Here is a 14,018-nt window from a genome sequence, read left to right on the forward strand (position 1 = left end):
TTGTTATACTTAAAGTAATTGAAAGAAACACAGAACATCTCAAAATACAGTAACAAAAGGGTTAATCTCTCAACTGGCACAAAGCCACACCCACTCAATACTACTCCTCCATCCCAACTGAGGGCTTAGTGCTGGTGCTACTTAAAAAGCACCTAGATCACTATGTAAAGCGTTTGGTATTAGGAAGGGCATCCAGTTGCAGAAACCATGCCAAAACACACAATCGAAATTGGAACTGAGAATTTCATTGCCTTGACTCTTATCAAAATAAGGTATACATATTTAACTCCTTTGAATGTTGCAGATCTAAGGGAGATAATTAAATGACTTATTTTCTGAACTTGATTGATTCTAGTAATTTATTCTAATGTTGGTCCTATTTCATCACTGTTGTTACTTCAAGCCCTTATATATAACGATTCCTTTAATAAGGGTAGGGTTATCTTCCGATTATAATGTGGTGTAGTCTAAAAATTGGCTTTATATTTCATTACTGATTTATTTTATCAAATCCAGAACAATGAAAGGCACATTAAGATACACTGAACATACATCATCATCATCGTCATCGTTTAATGTCCGCTTTCCATGCTGGCATAAGTTGGACGGTTTGACTGAGGGCTGGTGTGCCAGAAGGCTGCACCAGGCTCCAATCTGATCTGGCAAAGTTTCTACAGCTGGATGCCCTTCCTAATGCCAACCACTCCGAGAGTGTAGTGGGTGCTTTAACGTGCTACCAGCATGAAGGCCAGTCAGGCGGTACTGGCATCAACTACGCTCAAATGGTGCTTTTTACATGCCACCTGCACAGGAGCCAATCAAGCGACGCTTGCAACGATCACACTCAAATGGGGCTTTTTACGTGCCACCGGCACAGGAGCCAGTCAGATGGCACTGGTAACAATCACACTCGAATGGTGCTTTTAACATTCCACCGGCACGGGTGCCAGTCAGGCAGTACTGTCATCAGCCATGACAACGATTTCACTTGCCTCAACAGGTCTTCAAAAGTGGAGATTATTGCCCAATGTTTGAAGGGTACTCTTAAATAGGCTGGTTATGCAGCGCTGGCATGGGCCACTGTTACAGTCTCACTTGGCTTGCCGGGTCTTCTCAAGCACAGCACATCTCCAAAGGTCTCGGTTACATTGTTTCATATTATAAATAGGAAAATATGCAGCGCAATAAAGGACGAAATGGTTGTGGTCATGAATTCATCACCAAACCTTCAGCAAGAGTGGAGACATTGGGTTGTGTGTGTGTGTGTGTGTCAGTGAGGGACAGAGAGAGTGTGTTTGAAACCACAGTATGGTTAGTTAAAGGCTACTCTTTTGTGTTCCTTTCCCCCTTTGTCTATGTAAACTCTAGCCATATGGCATTCGACATTCTTTGTGTCGCATTTTGTTCTTTCAAAAGATCGTTTCTCTTTTTTCTTTACCACCTGTCAGAGTTCCAATTGAGAAAGGATATTAGATTTTGTTAAATTTCTTCCAACCTCTTCAAATTTTTAAAAATTCCTATCAGATTATTTTCAAAAAAATTTTGTTTTATTGTACTTTTGCATACTGATGATGAAAACTGCATTCATTTTTTTGCAGAGTTTCAGATTAGGATGTTCATACAAGTTGGATTTTCTCTAATTTGACAGGGATTTTTCCAATTTTTTTTCACTTCAGTTGGAAATGATGGGGGGCAACCTCCATTGAAAAAAATTTTTGAAAATTGATGATTTTTTTCTACTCTTCCAAGAAGGACAAGCACTGCAATGTCCCAGTAGAAGATTTTGTTGTTGTTTAGATCCACATTGACCCCAGATGATTAGAATCAAGATCATAGCATTCCAACGATGACAATTTATTTCATTCTTTTTTACTTCAGTGGACAGTGCGCCCTTTTCTAAAGATGGTAAAGTGTAATTTAATGGTGCATTTAGTTGAAAATGGTAAACAAGGTGGTCTGTGGTCTGTGCATGGACAGTCCGTGTTGAATGCCAGAGCCAAGAACAGATATGGTGGACATTGAAGTGACAGCAGATGATGACTTTAGAGAATGACAAATGAGAGAAGCCTCTATGTGGTCACTCAACTTATCTTGTGGTTACTTTGTGATCTCACCAGTGCTGGTGCCACATAAAAATCAACTGATAATTGGCATTATGAAGAGCATCCAGCTATAAAGACCATTCCAAATCAGACATAGAACCTAGTGGAACCTGCTGACTCGTCTGCTCTTGTCAAAGTTATGATGACGATAACTGAAAATATAAATTGTGGAACAAGTGGCCAAGAAGGCCCAGACACCATCACTGCTGCTGCTGCTACTACTACTACTACTACTACTAATGCTAGTGATGGTGGTCGTCGTCATGCTAGTAGTAGTAGTAGTAGTAGTAGTAGTAGTAGTAGTAGTAAAACAGCAACAGTATGATAACTAGATATAAAAAGCTGAAGCAAAAGAAGGACAAAACAACACTTTGCTACTTGATTTATTTTTATTTTTAACCTGCATTACGATTATCATTATTATCATTATTATTATTTCTTCTTCTTAATATTATTATCATTAACCAACAGTTTAACAAATTTTGGGAGAGTCAACAAAACAACTGCAATGCTATGTGTCAAACAATTGTTTCAAATTTTGGCACAAGGCCAGATATAATAAGGGGAGGGTGTAATCGATTACATTGAGATCAGTACCTAACTGGTACTTTATATTACTGACCCCAAAAGGATGAAAGGCAAAGATGACCTTGGTGGAATTTGAACTCAGAATATAGACAGCTGAAAAAAATTGCTGCTAAGCATTTTCTCCAACATAAAAATAATTCTGCCAGTTTGCCATCTTGTATGCATCAAAGAATATATATATATATATATATATAATATATATATATATATATATATGCATGTATGTATATACACACGCACACACCTATCTCACACATACACACTCACACATATAATGTATGTATGTATGTACATATATATGTGTGTGTGTTACATATATATATATTATATATGTATGTATAGGTTATAGAAAGACTTCGCATACACAACTAAATTCATAAATGTGTTAACCTAATGCACATATATATGCATGTGTGCATATATGTATATATCTATACACACACACACTCATTCACATAAGTATACATATACATAACACAGATACACAGACACACATATGCATATATATATATATATATATATATATATATAATCATCACATATCTCTACTTTAATGTTATTAAACAATAGCAACAGAAATAATTTTTAGGGGAATGAGGAAGGGGTTGTTTATATGTGTTTTTTTAATATCTTCTACTCATTTGAGTTGCTCTCTGGGATACCAGCTTGCAGTCCACGGCAGATATACTGCAACTCTTCCACCAGCGTCTCATAGCGGTACGCCACTCGAATGTCTGGAACATTGGTACGACTCACATCATTCCCTGGAACTCCTTCACGTGTGTAATTAGGGCCTAACCAATGCTGTTTAACCTGCATCAAATACAAAGATCACATTAACTTACAGTGAGGACAGAAGGGAGAGGCGAACATAAACCAAAACACCCAAAACATAAAAAGAAAACGACTAAAAGTGTAGTTGAGTGCTAATGCACATGACATGTATGTGTGTTTAACCCTTTAGTGTTCAGATTACTCTGTTAAATGTAATACTTTTTCACTCAAATTGTTTTGAATTAATCTGGCATTATCTTATAGCTTTGAGGTTTCAATGATGTGATTGTTTAGTTTTAGAATGTCAATGTACGTTAGGTGTGAGAGTTTGAATATAAAACATGTAGAATATCTGGGCCAGATATGGCCAGTTTAAACACTAAAGTGCTAACCCTTTACCATTCAAATTATTTTGTCAAAAGTAATGCTTATTTAGTCACAGTGTTTTAGATTAATCATACATTACCTCATAGCTTTGAGATTTTGATAAGGCAACTGTTAAATTTTGGAATGATATTGTAGGGTTGGTGTGGGGGCTAGATTATAAACAGGTGAAATTATTTTAACTGAATATGGCAGGTTTGAATGCTAAAGTGTTAAATGGATGATGATGATGGTGTTATGTTGAAAAGGTTGGACATGTTAATTGCTATTTTCAATGCTCAAAAAGCCTCCTACTCCCTTTATAAACTTTCTAGTTTGTGGATCTTGAGGTGGACTGAACTAATTAGTTCTATGCATTATCTCTTTAATTCTGCCTGCTCTGAACTAGTTTCTAAACTCTGTGTGAGATGTGTGTGTGTGTAAGTTTATTTGTGTCTATGGTATGTATACATGTGTGTGTGTGAGTAGGTGTGTCTATCTGTCTGTTTAACCTTATAATTGTGTATGCATATGGATATGTACTTTTGACAAGGATAGCTGGTCCCTGCGTTGCATCCATGTTGGGAAGGCCCTCTTTCTTGCATGCATTCTCTACATTTAATAGCTTTTTGTAGTAGCATTTACATACCTCTAGAATCACTAAGTGTAATTGTACCATTCTCTGATACACTGCTTTGCAATCCAGAATACCTCAATCCTCTGATCCTGCATTAAGGAAGCACTGGAGTTTTGAAAAATTGTATCATTATGTGGAATTCCCCAAAGCGAAATATATTTCCCACTGACTTTCATTTTTCATTGATTTCCTGGTAATATGGAAATCAATGGGGAAAAGAGGTTCACATACAGGATGATACCATACGGCAAGATTTTCAGGAAAGCAGTATTTCCATAACATGGGGGATGCCTGTATTATTTCAATCTTCCTCTTCTTTCTTATTTGTTCTGTTGGTATTTCAACAAGCAACACTTAATAGATGGAGGCAAAACTGATTGGAATAAGTGGATTTTTCCTTTTTGTCATTTGCCCTCTTTGTTTTTGCAATGTTCTTGTTCAAATAGTTTTGATGCAATTAAGACAGTCTGATGCTAGAGTTTGCAATATGCTACTTGTTCTTTCCAGATTTTCAGGCTGATGTTGGTATTCTTATCACGTTTGAGTTGATCTTTACGACATCATGTCAACATCATTAATAGATCGACAGTGATGGATATGCATTACGATATGTAATGAGAGTATGATGTAATATGGAGTACAATAGAAATAACACTGATGAATCATTGTAAGGTGCAAATATGATGTACTTAGTATCACACATTGAAATGTTTGAGAGTTAGTCTGAGCACAGTAACATTATAGAGGGGAATCTTACTGAGATATCATTGTTAGTGAAAGTACAAGTTATAGTATCATATAAGGGAATGTCTCTGACATATCAATGTAGGTAACAATACAAAGTACCACACATGAAATGTGAATTCAAGCTTTTGAGTATTACAGATTGGAATACTATTGATATTTCATTGTTAGCAAGACTATAAGGTATTTAATATTAGAAATTAAAAAGGCTACTGATATTTCAGTGTTTGGAGTACAAGGGATCTTATTCAGAATGTCAAAGTACAAGCAATCTTATTCAGAATATCATACATACTCATATATCTTTTTTAGTGTAATAACTAGAGAAATAGTATCATCATATATGGGAATATCTCATACACATACATACAATGTTATATCAATGGTAAACAAACCTCATGAGGGAATCCACTCTGTAGAACACTGTTGCGGGCAATCTCACACATATCACAAGTGCTTAACTTCCACACCTGGGCGGCAATACTGTACTCTTCCATCAGAGGTTCCTGCAAGTAAAATTAAAAGAAGGGATCAAGTTATGATAAGATTAGAGACACACCAGCTGAAGTTTTGACTCATTAGCTTCCAGTGATCTTTATGAAAGGTAAATTTAATACAACTGCTTGGTCCTTGGATGGTTTTAGTGAAGTTCAATTTCTTTCTCACATTCAAACCATTCTTTCCCCGCCTACTCTTGTTCTTGCAGCTATTGACCTGAAGATGTTCACTCTGAGAGTGAATATCCTCAGCCAGTTATATTATGACTCAGTGAGTAATAAGTTCAGTTGCTTGGAAAAGTGGAATACTCAGAGTACTAGTGGGCAGATAAACAGGTGCTGTTCATTCAATAAATAATACAAAAACTGGATAACAGAACAAAGGAAGAGAAACTGACCTTTGTGAAGTGGAACTGAAGAGGGTCATCTGTTGAAACGGAAACATTAAGTCCTCGGGCAAAATATTCCGGCAAAGGATTTCTGTGGTAATTCAAGAAAAGTGAATTGTTGCTGAGTGGTGACATGGCAATACCAATCTGAGCCAGGTAGTAGAGGTACTGAAGAACTGGAACCTAGTGAGAAACAAATAATAATAAGATTCAGTGACCAAACATCTTGAACTCATGAAACAAACTGCAAAAATGATAATCTTACAAAATATTTTGTTGGTTTGTTTGTTTTTTTCGTATTTGAAAAAAGAATGATGCCTTTAATTTACAAATACTGGTTGTCGTTTTCAAACTTTTGGATGACAGTATTGACTTTAAGTTGTAGAGTTAATAATTCTTGATGCTTAACCCTTTTGTTAGCATATTTCTATTAAAATACACCCTCTTTATTTCAAATAATTTTGAAAATAATAAAGAATTTGCTAAAATATCTCGGTCATTTCTAAGCTGATAATTGAAACATAAGTTAACATGGAAATTTAATTTCGATCATTTTATATAGAAAGTTTATATCAACGAATCAGGGTTAAACTAAGTGAATAAAATGACAAAATAAAAAGTTAGGATGAGTTCTACAGATACTTCACATTTTAATAAAAGTATTGTTCCCATACAGTTTCTTTCTACCAAATTCCACTCACAAGTGCAAGTATCTGCTATGATAACCTCAGCTTGAAGTTATCATTGAAGACACCCACCCAAAATACTATACAGTGGAATGGAACCTGCCCAGCAACTTTCATAACAAGCATCCATAGACACAGGCATGGCTGTATGGTAAGAAGCTTTCTTCCCAAGCACATGGTTCTGGGTTCAGTCCTACTGCATGGCACCTTGGGAAAGTGTATTCTACTATAGCCTTGGGCTGACCAAAGCCTTATGAAGGGATTTGGTAGACAGAAACTGAAAGAAGCCCGTATGTGTATCTCTGTTTGTCCCCCACCTCTGCTTGATAACTGGTTGTTGGTGTGTTTACATCCCCATAACTTAGCAGTTCAGCAAAAGAATAAGTACCAGGCCTAAAAAAATTTTTTTAAAGTACTGGGGTTGATTCATTTGACTAATGATTTTTCAAGGCAGTGCCCTAGCATGGCTGCGGTCTAATGACTGAAACAAGTAAGACAAAACATAATACCAGTACTAATATACAGCCAGTTTTGAAGTTCCATTCCACTGCATGGCACTTGCACTGAGTGTCTTCAATATCGGTAACCACAGGCTGGCCTGTGCCTTGTGCATAGAATCAAATAAACACAAACTGTACAAAAGCACTAATGTTATTCAAATGTGAAAACTTCTTAGAGTTTATCCAAGCTTTCAATTTTGTCATATCATCACCAACATTTAATGTCTGTTTACCTTTCTGAGGACCAGTCCATGAGCAATACTTTCACTGAGCATATAACCAGCCACCAAGTGAGTCACATTGCCAGCTTCTCCACAATGTGGCCGAAGAACAAATGTATTGAAACCACGTTCTCTGAAACAACAAAAATGGATGGAAATATACTATATGTAATAGATGTATCCAATGTTTTATGTTAGTGTGGGTTAGACAGGTCTGCAAATTCAGATACATATAAGGAATTCATATGTGTGTGGTATTTAGGTGGGGAGTGAGTGAGTACCAGACACTCCTAAGTAAAAATCAAGAAATATATGAAGAGAAGGGATGAAATCAGATCTCAGGATGTTTGTTTTCACATACAGTAACAGATCTCTTATCCAGAAATCCAGGAATATCATGCAATATACTATACCTTGTATTAAGTAAACAGACCTTGTTTTTGAATTAGTTAATTTGCATATGGTTTGTTAAAAATAGTTTTGTTCTTCACTTTTTTAAAGTGAATTGATAAAGACTAAACATACTCTGCTTTAGAAATGCATTAATTTGTGCCTGTATCATATTCTTTACTTTTCATTTAAATTTCACTCTATAAACACTACACAATACAATATGATATATTTTTAGAATTTTTAGTCGATTAATAAATATCAAACAGACTCTACTTTAGAAGCATCTTTATTTGAATTTGTTAAATACAATTAGCTTTTTACTTTTCATAGTTTATTTTATATTATATGTGCATATTTAGGCTGAAAACTGGAAAATCCAGAACATTTCCAGTCCCAAGCTTTCCATATAATTAGTTCAGTACTGTATAATTCTATCTGTCTGTCTATATATATATATATTTAAAATCTGATGCAGGACTGAGATTGTACAACAAATATATCTAACTCATGCCAGCATGGAAAACAATTTATATGTAGACTATGATATATAACAGGTAAGAATATCTCGAAAGGTATATAAGAGATACAGACAAATGAGTGCTCAGACTGGATCATATAGCTAAATTCCAGCATCAAACCATGAGAATCAGAAACCAGAGTTGGCTGCAGAAAATGTGGCACCAAAGCATTTATACATTGGTTACACAGAAATGAATATAAAGATGACAATGAGAAGAAGGAGGCGGTAGCTATCTTACAGTGTGTGGAGGTAAGTGATGTGCTTTCCTTTAGAATTACACATACAAAGATGAGGAAATGTGGCACATGGCCTGCAAAGGTTTTCTGTAAGAAGCTTTGGAAATAAGAAGTTTATGTTTCGATGACTGGCATCCGTGCTAGTGAAGCACTAAGAGTACTATATGAGTGTGATCGTTGCCAGAGCAACAAGCTGGCCTCTGTGCCAGTGGCACATAAAAAGCACCATTCGAGTGTGATCATTACTTGCATCACCTTACTGGCACTAGTGCTGGTGCCATGTGAAAAAACATTTGAGCAAGGTCGTTGACAGTGCTGCTGGACTGGCTCCTGTGCAGGTGGCACATACAAAGCACCATCTGAGTGTGGTCATTGCCAGTACCGCCTGACTGGCTCTTGTGCCGGTAGCACGTAAAAGCACCCACTACACTCTCAGAGTGGTTGGCATTAGGAAGGGCATCCAGCTGTAGAAACTCTGCCAGATCATATTGGAGTCTGGTGCAGCCATCTGGTTCGCTAGACCTCAGTGAAATCATCCAACCCATGCTAGCATGGAAAGCGAACGTTAAAAAATGATGATGATGATGATGAGAAGGGAGTGATTGGCAGCAGCCACATATTAGGCAGTGAAATGTTGTTGTTATTGGAAAGAAAACTTAGTTTTGCTGTATTTATATTTTTACTAGTTAGATTGAGAAGGAAGGGCAATAGCCATGGCCTTCATCAACTTTAATAGACTGAGGGGATAGGAGGGATACAGATAATCAACAATTAATTTGAAAATAGTGGCTGGAGAAAAAAAATTCTGTGAGGTCACAGATTTGTCACAAAGACTTAATCTTAATTCAGAAATGCTTGTCTTCAACACCCCAAATAACAACAACAACAAGAATAATAATCCTTTCTACTAAAGGCACAAGGCCTGAAATTTGTAGGGGGTGTAGGACTATTCGATTACATCGACCCCCAGTGTTTCACTGGTACTTAATTTATTGACCCCAAAAGGTTGAAAGGCAAAGTCAACCTTGGCAGAATTTGAACTCAGAATGTAGCGATGGCCGAAATACCACGAAGCATTTCATCCAGCATGCTAACAATACTGCCAGCTTGCTGCCTTAATAATAATAATAATAGTAGTAGTAGTAGTAGTAGTAGTAGTAGTAGTAGTAACAATGATAAAGCTGACCTGCGGAATTGATTGAGGACGGTCATGTTAGCAAACATATAGTACAAATAGTAATTGTATGGTGGGTTCTCATCATTGGTCCAGTTGCGTGGAAAGGGACTGTCAGCATCAAATACCACATGCTCAGATTTCGATTCATCATCCACAGAATCAAAACCTGAAACCTATAAAAGAAAAGTCAAGAATCAAAACAAGAAACATCAGAGTTCAAGAAATTTTAAAAAACTTATGAAGGATTCCTACAGTCTCCATTTTGCAGAGAGAGTGGGGAGGGAGGGGTGTCCTTTGTTGCCAATACAGAGAGTAACTCACTCAACTTCCTCCCTTTCTTTATTATTTCTTTTCCATCAACCCCACCACCGCCACCTTTATAAAGAAAATAAGAGTTTACAACAGGCAGCATAAATCAAAAATGCTCAAGCATAGCCATATCCAAATGGTTCAAAACTAATCAAAGCACTAATCATCATCATCATCACCATCAACGTCGTCATCACTGCTGTTGCTATCATCATTACTTTTGTAAGCCTGTTTCTCTATGAATAGTACAGGTCTTCAGCATGGCAACTCACCACATTTTGTGATCTTTGTCGTCTCTATGTGGTTCTTGACTACTTCTTCCCATGCCTTCTTCAGGGTTTCTCTTCCACAGGTTCCTCCCACTTGGATCACTCAAAACTCCTTTACCCAACTATCATCCTTCATATGCATAACATACCTGCACCAGTATTATTTTCTTTCCAGATGGGTGCGGCAAACAGCCTGGAGAGTAGTGATGGAAGGGGACAGCAGAAAGGCTTGAGTTGGAAGTCAGGAGGATCCAGTAGAAGGGTATGAAATATATGTTTATTTACCTTTAGTTATCTATAAGGGTGGCAGAACAGGAAGATGGGAGGGCATAGCAAAAAGGTGTGGTAGTATGGCACAGTGGGTGGGAGCACATTTAATAAATACGGTTGTTTTTACTAGCCTTCTTCAATTCTGTATCTCTTAGCATCTCACATCTATGAAATCCCATGTCCACAGGTTTCACACACAAAAAAAGCAAAAATCTCAATAACAGAAGTACATAATACTATATTCTTTTAACACTGTAAACTGAAGGTTAAAAATATTAATTTAGTATTTTTCTTCCTTTCTAGTTTTAAGAAAGAAAGAATGAACGAATGAATGAAAGTAGACAGACAGACAGATACATTGTGTGCATGTATGAGTGATCAGAATACTTACACTGAGAGACAGCTCTTGTGGCCAGAATACATACAGAGAAAAAACATCCACTGCTAGCTAGAATATATATATATATATATATATATATATATATATATATATACACACATACATATATACATATATATATACACATACATATATACATATATATATACACATACATATATACATATATATAAACACATACATATATACATATATATAAACACATACATATATAACATATATATAACACATACATATATACATATATAAACACATACATATATAATATATATATATACACATACATATATATATATATATATATAAATATATATATATATATAAATATATAAATATATATATATAAATATATATATAATATATATATATATACATACACACACACACACACAGAAATGGGAAAACAGCAATTGTGGGCCACCAGGATACTTACATACTGAAGGAAAGCATGTAACTGAGGATAACTCTTAGGATCATTTGTAGCAGCAAACAATGGTTCGAAGATATTCTCTAAGATCTGTTGGAAGTTGCTCACTAACTTGTTGGAACGATACACATCACTTGAAGAGAGGAAAAAGAAAAAAACACAAAGAATATACTATTAAAATATACACAATGAGAACATGTGGTTTTGAAATATATGCCATCAATTAGAATGTATAGCATTATTATATACAGACCCCCCACCACCACTGCTACTACCACCATTTAACATATATATATATATCATCATCATCATCATCATCATCATTTAGCGTCCGTTTTCCATGCTAGCATGGGTTGGACGGTTCAACTGGGGTCTGGGGAGCCCGAAGGCTGCACCAGGCCAGTCAGATCTGGCAGTGTTTCTACAGCTGGATGCCCTTCCTAACGCCAACCACTCCGAGAGTGTAGTGGGTGATTTTATGTGCCACCGACACAGGTGCCAGACGAGGCTGGCGAACGGCCACGCTCGGATGGTGTTTTTATGTGCCACCGACACAGGTGCCAGACGAGGCTGGCAGACGGCCACGCTCGGATGGTGTTTTTATGTGCCACCGACACAGGTGCCAGATGAGGCTGGCAGACGGCCACGCTCGGATGGTGTTTTTATGTGCCACCGACACAGGTGCCAGATGAGGCTGGCGGACGGCCACGATCGGATGGTGTTTGTTACGTCCCCAAAGCACGGAGGCCAGTCTATGCGGTACTGGCTACGGCCACGTTCGGATGATTTTCTTGTGTGCCACCGGCACTGGTACCACAGATACAAATTCCATTTATGTTCATCTATTTTGATTTGATTTGATTTTCACTTGCCTCAACAGGTCTTCACAAGTGTCACTTGCCTCAACAGGTCTTCACAAGTGTCACAAGAAGGAAGGTATGCACAGGTGGACTGTCTACGTCGCCGGGTCTTCGGATGGTGTCTTTATGTGCCACCGACACAGGTGCCAGATGTGGCTGGCGAACGGCCACGATCGGATGGTTTTCTTGTGTGCCACCGGTACTGGAACCACAAAGATACAAATTCCATTGATGTTCATCTATTTTGATTTGGTTTGATTTTCACTTGCCTCAACAGGTCTTCACAAGTGTCACGCGTGTCACACACTTGCCTCAACAGGTCTCCACAAGTGTCACACACTTGCCTCTGCCTCAACAGGTCTTCACAAGTGTCACACACTTGCCTCTGCCTCAACAGGTCTTCACAAGTGTCATAAGAGGGAAGGTATGCACAGGTGGACTGACTACGTCGCCGGGTCTTTGGATGGTGTTTTTATGTGCCACCGACACAGGTGCCAGGTGAGGCTGGCGAACGACCACGATCAGATGGTGTTTGTTGTGCCCACAGCACGGAGGCCAGTCGATGCGGTACCAGCTACGGCCACTTCGGATGGTTTTCTTGTGTGCCACCGGTACTGGAACCACAAAGATACAAATTCCATTGATATTCATCTATTTTGATTTGGTTTGATATATATATATATATATATATTATATATATATATATATATATATATAATATATATATATATATCCCATGCTGTCATGGGTTGGATGGTTTAACAGGAGCTGGCAAGCCAGAAGACTGTGCCACACTCCACTGTCTACTTTGGAATGGTTTCTATGGCTTGATGCTCTTCCTAATGCCAACCACTTTACAGAGTATATTGGTTGCTTTTTGCATGGCACCAGCACCAGTGAGGTCAACAAGTAACTTGCAAGACATGACCCCTTAACAGAGGGTGGGAGTAGTATTAAAGGAGGTGGCTTTGTGTTGGGTGATGAGAGGTTAGAGTATGATCAAGAGAGAGAAACAGGTGACTGATGTAGAGGAGATGCATACAACACTGAATTAACCATTAAGCAAAATAAGCACAAGGGAAGGGGGGGGTAGCAGAGAAATGGTAAATAGTTTACAGCACAAAAGAAATCACTTTAAACTAGCTAAAATAATATTTGGGATACCTTATCTCTACTCAGTACAGAAGAAAGATATGTTATGTAAGATTAATTTTGAGGATCTAATCAAAGATTTTGCAATTAAACCAGGAGGGAGAGAGAGAGAAGGTGATGATGAAGATGTATCCGGTGTACCCTCAAGTTAGAGCAAGGGGTATATAAGCTAAGTAGTATGGAGGGCTGGATAGGGTGAATGGGTAGGTAAGTTCACAAAAGTGCAAAAAAATACTGTGAGAGATGGAAGGGAGGAGAATGTAGTGAGTGAACAACAGGTGGAGACAGGGGGAGTCATCATCATCGTTTAACGTCCCCCCCCCCGTTAGGAATTTATGATGTGGGGGAGGAAGAGATACATTAGTGACAGAGTGTGTGCAGGTAATTTCATGAAAGTATGAAAGGAGAATGGAAGACTTAGCAGAGGAGAGGGGAATGTAGTGAATGATGAAGACAGGTGAAGGAAGGTGAGTGTTAAGAAGATGGGTTGTTAGGGGAGAGATT

At 37.6% G+C, this 14,018-nt stretch overlaps 1 protein-coding gene across 13 annotated transcripts in view; it reads right to left on the minus strand.

Annotated features, from left to right (window-relative positions):
- Nucleotides 1-3,234: 3,234 nt before the first annotated feature.
- The window catches only part of LOC115221283 (AMP deaminase 2), a 213,464-nt gene continuing 202,680 nt past the window's right edge, over nucleotides 3,235-14,018 (minus strand). For all 13 annotated transcript variants that reach the window (XM_036510834.1, XM_036510839.1, XM_036510836.1 and 10 more), the window contains 6 exons: nucleotides 11,509-11,635; nucleotides 9,837-10,000; nucleotides 7,514-7,634; nucleotides 6,104-6,277; nucleotides 5,604-5,714; nucleotides 3,235-3,503 (listed from right to left, as the gene is read on the minus strand). In XM_036510834.1, the coding sequence (XP_036366727.1) occupies nucleotides 3,324-3,503; nucleotides 5,604-5,714; nucleotides 6,104-6,277; nucleotides 7,514-7,634; nucleotides 9,837-10,000; nucleotides 11,509-11,635 (877 nt within the window). In that variant the 3' untranslated portion in view covers nucleotides 3,235-3,323. The remainder of the gene's footprint in view (nucleotides 3,504-5,603; nucleotides 5,715-6,103; nucleotides 6,278-7,513; nucleotides 7,635-9,836; nucleotides 10,001-11,508; nucleotides 11,636-14,018) is intronic.

This window comes from Octopus sinensis, linkage group LG18, assembly GCF_006345805.1.
Source record: "Octopus sinensis linkage group LG18, ASM634580v1, whole genome shotgun sequence".
NCBI classification, from domain to species: Eukaryota; Metazoa; Mollusca; class Cephalopoda; order Octopoda; family Octopodidae; genus Octopus; species Octopus sinensis.